The sequence below is a fragment of the Vigna umbellata genome, chromosome 2 (genome assembly GCF_029865625.1).
Source record: "Vigna umbellata cultivar VRB3 chromosome 2, Vumbellata_1.0, whole genome shotgun sequence".
NCBI classification, from domain to species: domain Eukaryota; kingdom Viridiplantae; phylum Streptophyta; class Magnoliopsida; order Fabales; family Fabaceae; genus Vigna; species Vigna umbellata.
Genome location: NC_142166.1, coordinates 6,774,910 through 6,789,778, shown reverse-complemented (window position 1 = coordinate 6,789,778; position 14,869 = coordinate 6,774,910). Strand labels below are relative to the sequence as shown.

Below are 14,869 nucleotides of genomic sequence, written 5' to 3'. Positions count from 1 at the left end.
AATAGTATTCGTATTTTTTTAAATACTTCTATTTAATTCTTAATTTAATCTAATAAACAATGATAATTAAAACAAAATTAAAAATGATAAAAAAGTGTATTTAATGATAAGAATATTAATAGAAACAATTTAAATAGGTTGTAAGTTATAAACTAATTGAAGTAGTATAAATTTAATTAAATTTTATGAAAAAATAAAATTTAATTAAACTATGAAAGTGTACGCGTGAATTTATCAATTAAATTTATGAAAAAAATAAATTCATTTTTTCTTTTTTTGAGTGACTTTAGAATTTATCAATTTAAGAAGTTGAGTGAAAGAAATAGGAAAAGTGTACGCGTGAGAAAATAAACAAGGAAGCGTAGTTTATTGGTAGAAAGTTTAGCTAATTAATTATTGATTATAGGTAAGCAATTCGTTGCAGTAGTATTGAAGAGATTAAAGAACATGAAAGTTAATATAATAAAAGAAATTAGTGGATTTGACTCACTGGTAGAAAAAATAAAAAAATAAAATTGAAAACCATTAATATGGAAGAGAGAAAAAAATTGGACACAGCATAGGAGAAAAAAAAAACATTAATTTATTCATCATGTTAATATATGGAGTTATCGTTGTTGCTACCAATTTAAGAAATAAGATTCATTTATACAATTTTAACTTTATGACACAACTTATGCATTTTTAAAAGCTGGTATCAAACTAAAAATAAGCACTGAATGTAGAGATTATATAAGCAATTAAGTATTCTTTATAAAATACTTATCTTCCATCTCTATTAAATACGAGTCTCTTCCATATTAGTATATTTTTTTTGGAATTTTTTTTAAAAGAAATTCAATACTAATAAGACTTCGTATGAAAGATTTGACGTAATTTAAGTCAAAACTTAAAAATAATAAATTTATGTCTATTTTCTTTTAGTATATGATTCATACTTTGATTCCAAATAAGCGGTAATAAACATAAAATAAATGAAAAAAAAGAGAAATCAATTTAAAGTTAAAACATGTCCTCAAATAATGAAGTTTTAATATGAAGTACAATTTTAATTTTGATTTATCTCATCATTTATTTATAATGAAAATTACATAACTCGTATCTTCCGTCTTCATTTAATTTGTGGTGTTTTATAGTATATATTTTGAAATCAAACATATAATATGTATATTTTTATTCTTCATTATCGTATTTTCTTTATTAAGCTAACGTTACTTTAAAAGTATAGAAGTATTAAGAAAAAAAGTGCAATTATATCTAGGTTTAACTATGGTTTCACTCATGAAAATCTTGGATAATTATAGTTTTGGTCTTGAAAACTGGAAAAAGTATTATTTCGTCAAAATTGGGAAATAAAACTTTAGTAGTTAAACATTAAATTGAAAAGACAAAATCACTTAAAGTTCTTAGATTTATGATTTAAGATTTAAATTTTAAAGTTTACAACTGATTTGAGTCTAACAATTTTAATGTTTTATGGATAAAAATTCTATTTTTTTTTAATTTGAGAGGCGAAAGTCAGATTTTTGTTTTCCAAATTATCACAGATAAATGTATGATTAATAATTACTATTACATTAAGAGAAAAAAAATCAGCGTGTGGGTTATTTTTGTTACAGTAGTTTGTGTTCAGCCAGTTCATTGCAAAATCCGAAACTTTGCATCAAATTGACGATGTTCTCTCAAACGCATTTACTCTGTTTGCGTCCTTTCAGCTTGAACGGGGTTTCAATGGCCGCCACTTTACGTACCCCGTTTTCCGTTCGTGTCAGTAGCTCAGCTGCATCGACGTGGGTCGCCGGCGATGCGATCCCAGAGCCGGTAATCTCAGAACAGCATAAACCCGATTTTACGCTACCCTCGCAGACGTTGGTCGAGGCAGCTCCGGTCATTGAAGTGGCAAAAAATCTAGGGTTCCGACCCAACCCTGAATTGGGGTTTCTATCATACTTGTTCGTCCTCTCCATGGTACTATCATATATCATTGCCCATTTGCTCATCAAATGAGAATGAAAATTGCATTTTTAAGCATTTTTGGTTCCACAATCAAGTAAACTGAACCTGTGTTTTTTTGGGCTTGCAGGCTTTTGGTGCGTTTTTCTCAGTAGCTGTGGTTTCCATTCCTACCTTAATTGTACGTTATGATTTATCTCATGCACAAGTGAATATATTGGTTAAAGTTTTAAATTGCCGCTGTGGCGTGGTGATTGTTTAAGGTTTTAAACTGTTTTTTTTTTTGGGGATAAATTCTGCTGATGTGATAAAAAATTGTGATTGCAATGTAGTAGAAACCTAAAATCCTTGAGTTTTGATGACAATTACGGTTGCAGATGTAAAATGTTCTAGAGGAGACCCGAAATGCTTGACATTGCGGTTGCGGATGTTTCTTATATTTTACACAAGCTATATTGTAAGAGTGTTTTTAACAAATTTAACTTGTAGATTATTCCTTTTAACCCTAGATGTATGTAGTGGTGTGTTGAATGCGGAATGGTCCGACAGTTGTTACTGGTTTGAACTAAAATTATACTATATAAAAAAGTTTATATCATGAAGAGTTCTCACTAAATACGGCTTATATGTGGTCATTTGTTTTAGTGGAAACCCATATGTGTGCAGTGATGTGTTGAATGGATAAAATTTAAAGGGTTGATATTTGCTTCTTGCATAGGCTTTTGGAAGATTAGGAGCTTCAGTAAATAAATTGGCAAAGGTTGTTTCGGAAGAGGTGCCTGGGACTTTATCTTCTCTCAAACTTTCTAGTCTGGAGCTGAATGAATTAACCCAACAACTTAGTCTTCTCAGACAGTTAAGGTTTTTCTAGCTTAATTTTTGTTCTTCTTTTTGGTGAATACTGGCTTTTGCTGCTGTTGTTAGTCAACCTCTGATGATGTTATGTTAATGTTTGATGCTAGGCATAAAACTGCTGGTGTTCCTATGGGAACAAAGGACATGAACACTGTCAGATCAAAATCCTCTAGCAAGAAGCACCCAACATCTTAACATTTCCAACGTATGTTTCTAGAATTGACCTTGCTTGGTTTGGTTGAATAGGAATCACAGGATAGATGTACAGCATTTTCAGCCACATGGTTTCCGTTGAAAATTGAAATTACAAGTTTATACTGATATATGATTCTAGGACATGTTGGGCTTTTAACTTTGAAGCTGATGTTGCAAATAATGTGAAAGAAGCTCTCTGCTGGTTTCTCTGTTATCCTGAGGATTAGTAATTTACGGGTATTGACTAAAAAAGTTGGCGTATTTGAGACTGGGATGTTATGTGAACCGTTTTTCAGGTATATGATATAGTTTCTTACATGAAGTACTATGTCTATCAAAATGTGCATATCGAAGCATTAGATACGTAAACATTTAGACCTTTGGTATTCAAGCAGATTTTGAATTTCACTAATAAACAATGTCATGGATATGTTTACAGTTTTGCAAACTTCTTTAATGGATCGGCAGCATCTTTTGCATTAACTGGGACAGGCATATTGGTTACTAGAGTTACTCTAGAAGATGAGACCAAGGATCTTCTTTGTGAGTCTGAAGGATCAATCTTCCATAGTAGCACCTCCCATACCTGTTACAGATAAAACTGCTATGACATACATTTCTCATTTCTCATATTTGTAAGCCTTAGCAACGACAAAGTAAATGAAGAGTCTTTAATTTATTTCATGATAATACCTAGCCAACAAATATTCACTCATCACTGAGATAGCAGATTAGACCACCATGGAAAAACTTGTACAAAAACATTATTCTGATTTCATCCCAATCCAGTCAACTGGGATCATTGCGATGAGGTTTGCCATATAGATTCAACAATTCAAAATTTGTAACTGTTGTGGGAAGTGTGTTGGTGATTTTATTTGTGCTCACGTCTTTAATTCTGGCATTAGTTTACGTAACATTTAAATTTTTGAGATATGTTGTATTATTATTATTATTATGGTTATTATTATTATTGTTGTTATATTGCTTTATTTTTTATTTTAATAATTAAATACTTTTAATTTGACTACTCATACCTAATTTAGTCTTAATATAATCTTAATAACTGACATAGTACTCAGATGATTTCTTTTAGATCATGTTTAAGTATACATCAGCTTGGTCTTAAATGTTTTTTCTGTAAAATATTCCATTTTAAAAAACATTGAATAACATATAATGTTGTTAAGTTTATAAATTATACGTAATATGTTTTATTATACATTTAAGATATATCACACTACAAATATAATTTTAAATGAGTTTCTTAATTTTTTAAGTTATAAAAATATTGAGTTTTATATAAGTCATTACATTTAAACAATAAAGTATAAGTTTTTAAGTATGAATTCTTAATATTTTAGATTGTAAAATGTTAAAATATAAATACAAATATTTAGAAGTTTATAAAAGTGAGTTTTTTTTTTTGGATAGAATCTTAGGTGAATTTTTCTAAGTGTCTATTCACTTCTAAAGAAACTACTATTCACGTAAACTTGTGAAGACGGATTGAAATTAAAAGTCTGTGTTGGCGAGTGAATGTGAGATTATTGTTTTCTTCAATCTGAGGTGTGATTTGCAGGGATTATAAGAAATTCTCATGTCTACCCTTGCTAGAATTGATAACTCTCAGGTGTGAAACAAAGTTTCAGTTTGGTGTTTCTCCTTTTTTTATTTGCTGTTTCTCGTCTTTTATATTAATAATAATAATAATAATAATATTAATAATAGTAATAATAATAATATATTACAATTTACTAAATTATCATTTTTTACATTTTAAAAATTATTTTTTATTTTTTTTATATTTTGATAATCTTCAATTTTTAACAATTAAACAATTTTTTTATCTATTACATCAATCAAATCTTATATTAATTTTCACAAACTTTATCTCCAAATCTATTTTCACTCACCTTTAAATCTACTTAAAAAACAACCATTAATTCATTCTCAGATCCATCTCTCCCCAAATTCATCCTCTAAAACCGACTTTTATATTATATATGATCTATTAAGGGTGGTAAAGTGACTTAGGATTGGATAGTTTTCAATATTGACACATTGGGTATGATATCGGTTTGTTTTTGTCTATTTTCTGACTCACTTTTTCCCAAAAAAAATTTAAAAATTGAAATAAAAAAAATTTAAAAATTAGTTTTTACATTATATTAATATAAAATATAAATATGAAAAGATATTATAATTCATATTATTAATAACTTATAAATTAAATATTAGCTATTAATTAATTAATAGATTAATATAATATATAAATATAACAATTATTTTAATTTATTCGATTGATTTTTTCCGGATGAATAACGAGCCAAGATGCCATAATGTCCATCTTGTGACTAAAGAAAGTGTGAATTAATGATGTGACTTATTAACATATTAAGAGGATCTTCTCTTGTAAATGATGTAAAATGTCAAAAAAATGCATTTGGTACAGAGGTGGTCTCATTCGGTGTGTCGTTTTAGGTGAGTAAGAACAAATGGAAGACAGATAGGAAAGATTAGAGGTGATCTTATCCTCTCAAAAGAAAAAAAAATATATAAAAAATTGGATTCAATGATAAGTGACAAAAAAACTCAGAACAATAAAAATATTAAACTGGCAAAAAAGTATATTTGAAAAATTAAAATAAACACTAGAATTTGGCAAAATCTAAGTTTGTGTTAATAGTTAAAATAATATGATTAAATAAAATTATTAAAGAGATCAATAGAAATTCCTATCAACTTTAATATATTATAATTATAGAAAACACTCTAAATAAAAGATGGGTTAAACAATTATATATTTAAGAGAGAATAAAATTATACACAGAGAAAAGAAATAGAGAAAATAAGGAATTTGAGTTTTATGGTATTTACAAAAATAGCAACAGAAGATAAGATGAAGGGAAGAACCTGAATTGTTTTGCCAACATTTAAAGGTTTAGCTTCTGCGTGCACCAAATCACCCATCTCAGCTCGTTTCAAATGGTTGATGCTGAGTTGAATTCCAGCCACTCTTTTATACCCTGAAGCCATGTGTGCTCCCATGCTTGCCAAAGACTCTGCTATCAATGCTGAAACCCCTCCATGAAGCACCTTAAATGGCTGCACCATTCGCAATCAATTTACTCATAATTAACTCCTACTCATAAACATGATTAGCAAAAACCAAACCATAAAGCAGGAAAACAGGAAAAATGTAACTTTTTCATAACATTCAGAAACCCAATCAAAGATAAACAAACACAGACTAAAATAGCTTGTTATTGAGAGAGAAAAAATGAAATTGGCTTGACCTGGCAGCACTTCTGGGTTACAGGGAGCCGGCCAGAGACTTTTTGTGGTGATAATACTTCAATTTCAAACCCCATTAAGTGAAGGGGTTGATCCAAAGCAGCAGTTTTTGATTTTGATGATGATGATGATGATGATGGCTGATCCTCCATGAACAAAATAGATCAGAGTAAATCTATGAGCTTTCCCTGTTCACAAATTGTGTTATGGGAAAACTTTTTTGGAGGTTGAGGCTTTGCAGAATGGGAAAGTTGTACAAAATGGACTATAGAATGATTGGTTGTGTTTAGAGGGTAGTTTGGGGGCATTTATACAATATGATTGAGAGGTTGGTGCGTGGAAATTTAAAAGTTTGGATAAGTCATGCAGAAGATGGAGGAAGTGTTGATTGTGAGAGTCATGGTGGAGCAGTTTTGATTGAAACGGAACGAGACATGGGCCTTCTGTAAATCAAAAGTGCTATGGCTTTTACTGTTCAAAGATTGGTAGGGCGAAGTTTTAGGCTAAATAGTTATTTTTACGCTTAGATATACAAATACTCCACAATTTAATTTATAAAAAACTTAATTTAGTTTTTGAAAATACAGAGTATGTTATGTTATTAAATTTATTGGATTGCTATATAGTAAAACTTAAAAAACAATTTATTATTATTATTTGTGTATTATTTTCATATTTGGTGTTAACTCTTTTTCTTTATTTTTTTTTATTTTCTTCTTTCTCGGCTTTTCTTGTTAGCTATCTTTGTCTTTATTATTCCTACTGTTACCTCCATGACTATCGTTGTCACATTTTTATTTTCATTTTCTATTAATTTTATAATTAAAACTTCATTTTGATTAGAGTTTCTCTACTTTCTTCTTTTAAAAGATTTATCATTAATTATAGTAAAACTTATAATTTCTCATTAGGAGCAAAGTTTCTTAGAGATATCACTAATGTCTTTTAACTGTCTAGTAATGAAGTAAACAAGAATATAAAAGTAATTTATTATTTAATATAATTTCTATCGTGATCACTCGTTTTATTATATTCTAAAAATTATTTAAGTGTTCAACCACTAGGGAACCATTTTTCTATTTCATGTTTACTAGCTTTCTAATAAGAAATGCATTGTTCAAGAAATTTTTAGATTTAAACAACTTACTTAATCTTTTCCATAAGTTGTAAACTACACTCTCACATGATATATAATGATAAATGGACTAGTCTATCCATTGTTTTATCATGCCAATATTTCTATTAATCATCTTCCAATATCTCTTAGATTTATCTATCGATTTAACACTTTTTTCCTCAATAGAATCATACAAGTCTTTTGAAAAGTAACAAATCTTTCATATGAGATTTTCATATTGAATAATTAGTAGAATCTAATTTAATTACGATTCCAATACCATCACTATCTCCCTTGTTTGAACACCAGTCAAAGCTTCTAAGTAGAGTTCTGATACCAGTTGTTGGAAAGATAACACAAAAAATAATAAGCGGAACCAAAACATAGATCAATTCTTCCCTATATAAATAATATGCAAAATAATAGATTGCACAAATAGGAAAGAGTGAAACTAGTAGACACCAACACTTTTTCACATGAAAAAACCTTAATATGAAGGCAAAACCCATGTGACCTAGTTCGGTAAAAACTTACATTGACAATAATTAATCAGTACACTTGTTATGAAGCAGATCAACAAAAAATATTCTCTTCAGTAACAAGATAGATAACAAGACAAGAAAACCCCAATGGGTACTTAACTAACCAACAAAGAAGGGTGTGAGAGGTTGTGGGTTCAACTTTCCTACTAACAATTTGGAAATATAAAGTTAGTTTAAAGAGTTTGGAAGGGAGGGTATGAGAAGTTACGAGTTCAACTCCCTTACTAACAAATACTAGCTACTAACATTGCTAATAGAAAAACGAACTAACCAATAGAGCAAACCTAATACATATGAGATGTGTTATAAAACCTCTTTTGCAAGCTAGCTTCTCTACACAAGCATAAGATACGTTGATTGTTCTTTTACTCTTCTTCACTCTCTTTTGCTGACATTTTTTCTTTTCACACTAGAGGTATTGAAAGTCTGACATCGATTAGAGATAAAATTAATTTACAGTAAATAAAGTGAGTGCAAAGCTACGAGTGTGGTTGAGTTAGACTTAAAATATATTTAATGAAGTTTGTTGTTTGTTAGGTTTATTTCTCCACTTAATTACGTCATCATCAGAGCACTCATTAATGACTAGTTACACGTTTGAGATGTATACATTTCAACAAGATAAGATTTCTCGTATTAGAAGTTATACTTAAGGATAAAACTAATTTACAATATATAAATAGATATAAACTTTACGTTATTAATCCTTAAAGCTATTCTCTTTCGTTTTCTTTTAAAATTTGATGCTCACTTGTGTATTATTTCAAATTGCATAATTAAATTAAGAAAAATACTTCTTTTTTTTTTCTTTTCTTAATTAAGTCCTTAATGAATTAATGACCAACCTCATGTTCACTTGAAATTGATCTTCGTGGACTTATCAATTTAAGTTATTAGTTGATAAGTATGGAATTTAGGGAAGGTTAGTTCATCTCATCAAATATTCATGCATTTTTTTTTTTTTATTATTACTGATAATATTTTGTCCATGGTGATGTAGACAGCAGAATACGAGGATGCTATGGGTAGAAAATATCACTCGAAAGACCATGAATAATTACTACTAAAGGATAGAATTGGTATTAAATTTGGTCTGACCAATCTTACCAACTCATTTATAGCCTTTGCTAAGGAGCTGGTAAACTGTGTCGATAGTTCTCATGTTTCTCGTAGGACACACGAGTCCGTACAACTTATGTGACCAACAATTGCATGTGATGTGAGTAGAAGTGATGAGCCAAAAATGACTGGTAGATAAACAAAAAATAGTAAGTAAAATTAAGGGGGAAGAAAGAGAATTTTCAAGACGCAATTTTGCTGTGAGAGTCCGTGAGTCTGGCGGCATAGTATTTGGCAATGAAATCAGAAGCTTTTCTGTCAATGCCAGGCTCTGCAACCCAATGTGGTCTGTCTTCATCACTCGCAAAAACCCTTCTCATCCCATTCCCACTTCCTTCCCAATACTCTTCATATCCATTCTCACATGAGAAACATCCCTTCAATATCTTGTAAATTGATTTCTTCTCTGATCTCACTCTCTCTTCCCTTCTCATCACCATTTTCAACTCTCACTCTCTACACTCACACCAATCTTTTAGTTTCACTGATTTCCTTCTACTAACACCTCTTTGTATTTGTAGTGTGGCAAAAAGCAATCACATGCCTATTATTTAACTTATGCTATGAAGAAAAAGGAGGATAAGGATTCCTTGAAATCACTGATAACTGATAAGGATGGTTATATTTCTCATGTGATTGATCCACACACAACAGGCATAAGTGTCCTCCTCCTCTCCTTTTCGTTTGTCAAGCAATACTTCTCTCACCTACCTAGCTTCGTCATGCATTAATTCTTCAACTTTCCTTTTATTGGTCACTATTTTTTTAGTACTCTATACTCTCATGGCAGCTGGAAGTAAGTTGCCAAAAGCAACCTTCCAAACCTTTCCTATGTTTTTTTAGTTCTTTTTCCATCTTTTCTGTTGTCTGGATGTTAGCCTTTATTAGCTTTTAACTTCATTAGCTCTTAACAACTTATTTTTAAAATTATTTTAATCATTAAAAAAGTTAAGTCTTTTGTATTTGTAAAAAAATATTAAAAAATAAAATAATAAATGTAAATATATGTAAAAATTTATTGAAAATAATATCTTATGAAGAACATAATTGTTTTTAAGCTTTTTAACAGTGTATTGGTAGAGGTGGAACGAGACATAGGTGAAAATGTAAAGGAATGTTTGTTTTGATTAAAAATAAATCTACTACAAATTTTTGAGAAAAAAAAAATTAGGAGCCAAAGTTCTGCTTAAAGATCTGCTTAAATAGGAAGGAATTAGATTAAACTTGTGTGAATAATTGTACAAGTCTATATAAATTGTTAGAATTTAAGTCAATTTTAAATAAAAGTGAGAAAATGAAATAATGTATAAGAAAAAAAATTCAAAAATTGTCTTAATATTTTGTGTTGAAAATAATATATATATATATTTTAAATAAATTGACATATATTTTATTGCACAAAATTCCTCTGATATATCCCCTAAAATATGATTGAATATATATTAAATTCGAATGTATTGTTACCAAAATTTTCTTTAGTATATCCTCACTAACTACTTTCGTTTCCTCTATTTTCTTCCAATACTAAATATACTTTAAGAAACAAATTAGGTTTATTTGAATACCATCGATAACTTTTTTACGTTTTCAGTTAAAATAGAATTTTGACCTACCATTTTAATTTTGTTTTACACTCCTAAAGCTAAAAAAATTTCTACATAATTGTTCTAAAGTATTTTGCAAAACCAATGTAGATCTTTGGGTAACATATTGACAAACACAAGAGTAATTTTTTTTAAAAAAAGATTAGAGCTCAAGTTGAAACAAAATTTAAATGGGTGAACAGAATATAATTTTATCCTATGACTGTATATTTACACATAATTCTTCTATTAAGACAAAAGTAAGGTTGCCAAACTTATGAATAAAATGCATGCACTAGCTGGCAAATATTCCCTCTCCATTCTACATAAAAAGTCATGCAATCAATACCTACAGATTGAAACTGAAACATTGCAAGATTAATTGGATAACTTATACATATTTTCCCTATTCTCAATCATAATTTAGCTATATATAAGGTATTAGAGAGAAAAGGCAAAAAAAAAAAAAATCTTTGCTTCTCACAAGGAATACGCATTATATATGTTAAGACATCATTGACCACAAAATCAACTACATTCAGTATGATCTTCGGAAACAGCTCATTTCCTGAAGTAACTATGAAACAAATCTGAAATGTTAAATTTGATGCACTGCAAAGTAAAATTAAACTTGTATCATCCAAATATAAGAACAGATAACTCTGAATCAGATTCCACCACTTTGCCTAAGAGCACGTGTTTCAGTGCTTCACGACCAATAAGACGATCGAGCTAAGTTGGAATCTCAAATGCTGCATAAGGTTTTCTCACATACTGTATAAGGAATAGACATTCATTAAAAAAAAATATTAATTTTATTTACGGTAAAATTTCATGGATAATGACAAAAATGTGTGGATAATAAAAAATCGACCACAGATTACCCTTCAACTCAAGATCCATATGTACTAGTGATGTTAATAAATTTTAACAAATTTTTTATTTGTGAAAAATATAAATCCATTGATCATATATACGGATTATCGTTCGTGGATAATTTCTCATCATATAAAATCTGTGGATAATTTTTCACGACTCCACCTCTGTAAATTATACAACAATGACATTTAGTATGAATTTTAGAGTGAAAACTGTTGAAAGTAGAAACTAAGTTGCTATATTGAATATTATTTTCAACCGTGAAAGCAACGTTGTGTGGCAAAAAGCCAGAGTGAGAACCTTATATATATGGTTTGAAGGATATACCAGATTGATTGATGAGGAAGATGGTGGAATGATGTTCTTACGTACGCATGCTTCAAAAATATCTAGTCATAATGTCACTTTTGATGATAGTGATTCCTTGCAGCTTTTGCCAATGGTTTTTCCATAAAAATGCACAAAATGACAACTTCCTTTGTGCAATGCACTATCATATGTGGTGGCACTTACACAGTACCAACATTGCACGTCCGTTATAATAATAGTTTCTAATTCTCAATTTCAATATCACTTTTCCTTTCTCCACGAATTACCTTGCAAAAAGTTTAAAAGAAGGGGAAAACGAAGTTTAGTAAAAAAAAGGAAGCTTTTACTTTTCTTGTATGGAATATGTGGATTGTAAGAATTTAATTTAGATGTTATAATACCAACTAAAACTTTATTTCTTTAAAAATTGTTATATAATTGCTTGTCTTTTAATTCGGAGGTTTAAAAAAATGTGATTTTATATTTTGTGTTTTTTTTTTTGAGAATAATGTTAAATTTTTGTCTCATTTATTTTTTTTTATTGTTATGCACGATTGTGAGAACGATTGAAAGTAATTTTTTTAGAATTTACGATTTTCTTTTTAGATTTGGTTATTCATGAAGTATTTTTGTAATCCTTTATTTAAAATGATTAATGTGATTATCATTATTATAGTTATCTAAATGATTTGAAGGATGTCATATATCAAGTTTCAATTATTTTTACTTCAGTTGTTTTCCTAATTAAATAGTTGGTCTGTATATCTAGAAATAAATCTAATAAATATGAATAATATTGTTTATCATTTTTTTATGCTAAAAATTTTTAATATTGAAACTAGGAAATGTAAGGTGATTTTTTTATGAACATTATAAGACAAATTCCATCTACTAATTGACTTAAGGTGAATGTTAATAATGTAAGAGGTTATATCTTGGTTTAGTTACATGTATTGGTATCTTCAGAGGAATTCAAAGTGAATATGCCAATAGTTTTTTTTTTACAAACTTTTATTTATTTTGAGTTTAAGGGTTTATTTATGTTTTAAAACATGTTTCGAGGATGGCTACCACATGATTTGGTTGGACAATTATTCTATTATGTCATGGTTTCCTAAATCAATGAATGATTCCTTGAAATTTTCAAAGGAGATGATGCATTTGTGGTTCAAATTTTCTCATATTTTTCGTGAAAGAAATCATTATGGTGATACGTTAACTAATTTGACTTTTATTCATAAAAAACAATATAAATGATTTAATGTTTTGCCAAATATATTTATTTAATTCTTTTGTGGTTTGTTTATGTTTGTATTTTTTTAATCACAAGTTTAGTGTAGTCTACTATACTTTTTATTTATTTATTTTTTATTTTAATAAAATTTTATATAATGGAAAATGATTGATAGACCTAGGTGTCAACTTAATTAAGATATCAAAATTTAGAATAATACTTAACATGAATTTAGGTACGAGGAGCTTAGATAATTGATTTAAATCATTTTCATAATATTAACAATTATTTACCATAACATAGTTTTTACAATGAAAAAAGGCGTTAGTAGAATCAATTTAGCTTACACTAACGTGATATTAAGTTCGAGTTAGTTAAGTGCATTGCATCATATAATATTTTTTTCATAAAATAGTTTAATTTTTCCATCAGAATTTAGAAAAAGATTAGAATTTTTAAAAATATTACTTTTCAAAAAAATTAAAACTCATATTTTTTAAACCTTTCAAACTTTTATTTTTCAAGCTTTCATTCAAAGACAGTCTTCCAACATTGACAAAGATATTAAAATTTTTAAAGTATTTGTTTAGCGTTTAAAAAATATTATTAAAATAAAAGACAAAAAAGTATATTTTACTTTAAAAAAATTCTTTTATAAATTTATATTATTTTAATTAATAAAATTAATTATTTCATATTTCAATATAAATGTAATAGAATTAAAACCATTAATTACACCTTAAATATTGATCCAATACACCAGTAATCAGCATTCCCCTGAAAATAAAATACAATAAAGTATTGTGTAAACTTAACTGAAAAAAAAATAATTATTAGAATTAACCTATGTTTTAATTTATAAGATGGTAGTGATGACATAACATATACCTATTGAATTGGTGTAAGAATTAAATGATTTTAGCATTACCTAAAAGTAAAGGAAGTTGTGTGGGCCCTTTACTTTTCCCCCTTTCTCCCAATTTCTCCCGCACTACAACCTAGTTTCAGGTCCTTGGTTCTCGCATTCTTGGTGTCATTGGTTATCTCTGAGGTTAGGTTATCAAAAACCTGGTAAGTAATCTTCAAAATCCTCATGTTTGTATTGGTGAGTAGTACATATATAGATAAACCCTAATGTGCATTGAACACCTTCCAAATCGGGTTTCTGTTCGAAGTGGGAATTTTGAAGTGGAGGCATATGTAGTACATGGTTGTGAGGAGGCAAAGAACAAGTGGTGTTGTAGTTTGGGTGAAGGTCAAACTCTTTACCGTCATTGCTCTAAAGGTCACTGTATTGCTAAATTCTAGTGGGTTGAGCTAAATTCTAGCATGGAGGTGAAAGATCTAGTTGAATCCTAAAGGTGATGTGTTTTTTATTTTGACTTTGATGATCTTTTCTTTTTCTTATAAATATCCTTTACACCTGAGATGAATCATAAAGTTAAGAAAATTTATTTTTGTAAGAGAAGTTTTTCTATAATTGACAATGGTTTGGTATATAATTCCCTAAATGAAAAGAACCTCTCAATGATGTTTATTATTTCTCATTACAGATAACTCTAAAATTGATGATGTTTATTCTTTCTCATTACAGACAACTCTGAAATTGATTGCTTATGGTGATGTTGATTGAGTTGAGTTTCTTAATATAGTCGACAATCAATCACTTGGTTAATGCTTATTCCTTGGCTTCTTCTTGATCTCAAGAAATATTAAGAAGCAAGCATGAATTTATAAAAGTTATCGAACTAAAAATAAAAATAGATGTCTGTGTGGTCACGCAAAT

The 14,869-nt window shown here is 28.6% G+C and overlaps 2 protein-coding genes across 4 annotated transcripts; one reads left to right on the top strand and one right to left on the bottom strand.

Moving 5' to 3' along the window:
- Positions 1-1,587: 1,587 nt before the first annotated feature.
- On the top strand, positions 1,588-3,985 carry LOC124843164 (uncharacterized). Of its 3 annotated transcripts, none has more exons than XM_088105909.1 (6): positions 1,589-1,968; positions 2,084-2,134; positions 2,672-2,808; positions 2,916-3,013; positions 3,143-3,299; positions 3,443-3,985. In XM_088105909.1, the coding sequence occupies exons 1-4, from the start codon at positions 1,675-1,677 to the stop codon at positions 3,001-3,003; spliced, it is 570 nt and encodes a 189-aa protein (XP_087962035.1). In that variant the 5' UTR covers positions 1,589-1,674; the 3' UTR covers positions 3,004-3,013; positions 3,143-3,299; positions 3,443-3,985. The 3 variants fall into 3 exon arrangements, with proteins under 3 accessions (XP_087962034.1, XP_087962035.1, XP_087962033.1); XM_088105907.1 differs by having other exon boundaries at positions 2,672-2,814; XM_088105908.1 differs by having other exon boundaries at positions 1,588-1,968; positions 2,672-2,814; positions 2,916-3,299.
- On the bottom strand, positions 3,365-6,740 carry LOC124843163 (1,4-dihydroxy-2-naphthoyl-CoA thioesterase 1-like). Its single transcript, XM_047319813.2, has 3 exons — positions 6,303-6,740; positions 5,920-6,111; positions 3,365-3,589 (listed from the first exon to the last, which is right to left on the bottom strand). The coding sequence occupies exons 1-3, from the start codon at positions 6,450-6,452 to the stop codon at positions 3,437-3,439; spliced, it is 495 nt and encodes a 164-aa protein (XP_047175769.2). The 5' UTR covers positions 6,453-6,740; the 3' UTR covers positions 3,365-3,436.
- Positions 6,741-14,869: the final 8,129 nt, after the last annotated feature.

What these genes read in the sequence shown, in the direction of transcription:
- LOC124843164 (XM_088105908.1), top strand. Translation starts at nt 1,675, where the DNA reads ATGTTCTCTCAAACGCATTTACTCTGTTTGCGTCCTTTCAGCTTGAAC. An exon ending in ACTTGTTCGTCCTCTCCATG is followed by an intron (nt 1,969 to 2,083) that starts GTACTATCATAT and finishes TTGGGCTTGCAG; the next exon opens with GCTTTTGGTGCGTTTTTCTC. An exon ending in AGTCTTCTCAGACAGTTAAG is followed by an intron (nt 2,815 to 2,915) that starts GTTTTTCTAGCT and finishes GTTTGATGCTAG; the next exon opens with GCATAAAACTGCTGGTGTTC.
- LOC124843163 (XM_047319813.2), bottom strand. Translation starts at nt 6,452, where the DNA reads ATGGAGGATCAGCCATCATCATCATCATCATCATCAAAATCAAAAACT. An exon ending in TAACCCAGAAGTGCTGCCAG is followed by an intron (nt 6,112 to 6,302) that starts GTCAAGCCAATT and finishes CGAATGGTGCAG; the next exon opens with CCATTTAAGGTGCTTCATGG. An exon ending in ATGTTGGCAAAACAATTCAG is followed by an intron (nt 3,590 to 5,919) that starts GTTCTTCCCTTC and finishes TATCTGTAACAG; the next exon opens with GTATGGGAGGTGCTACTATG.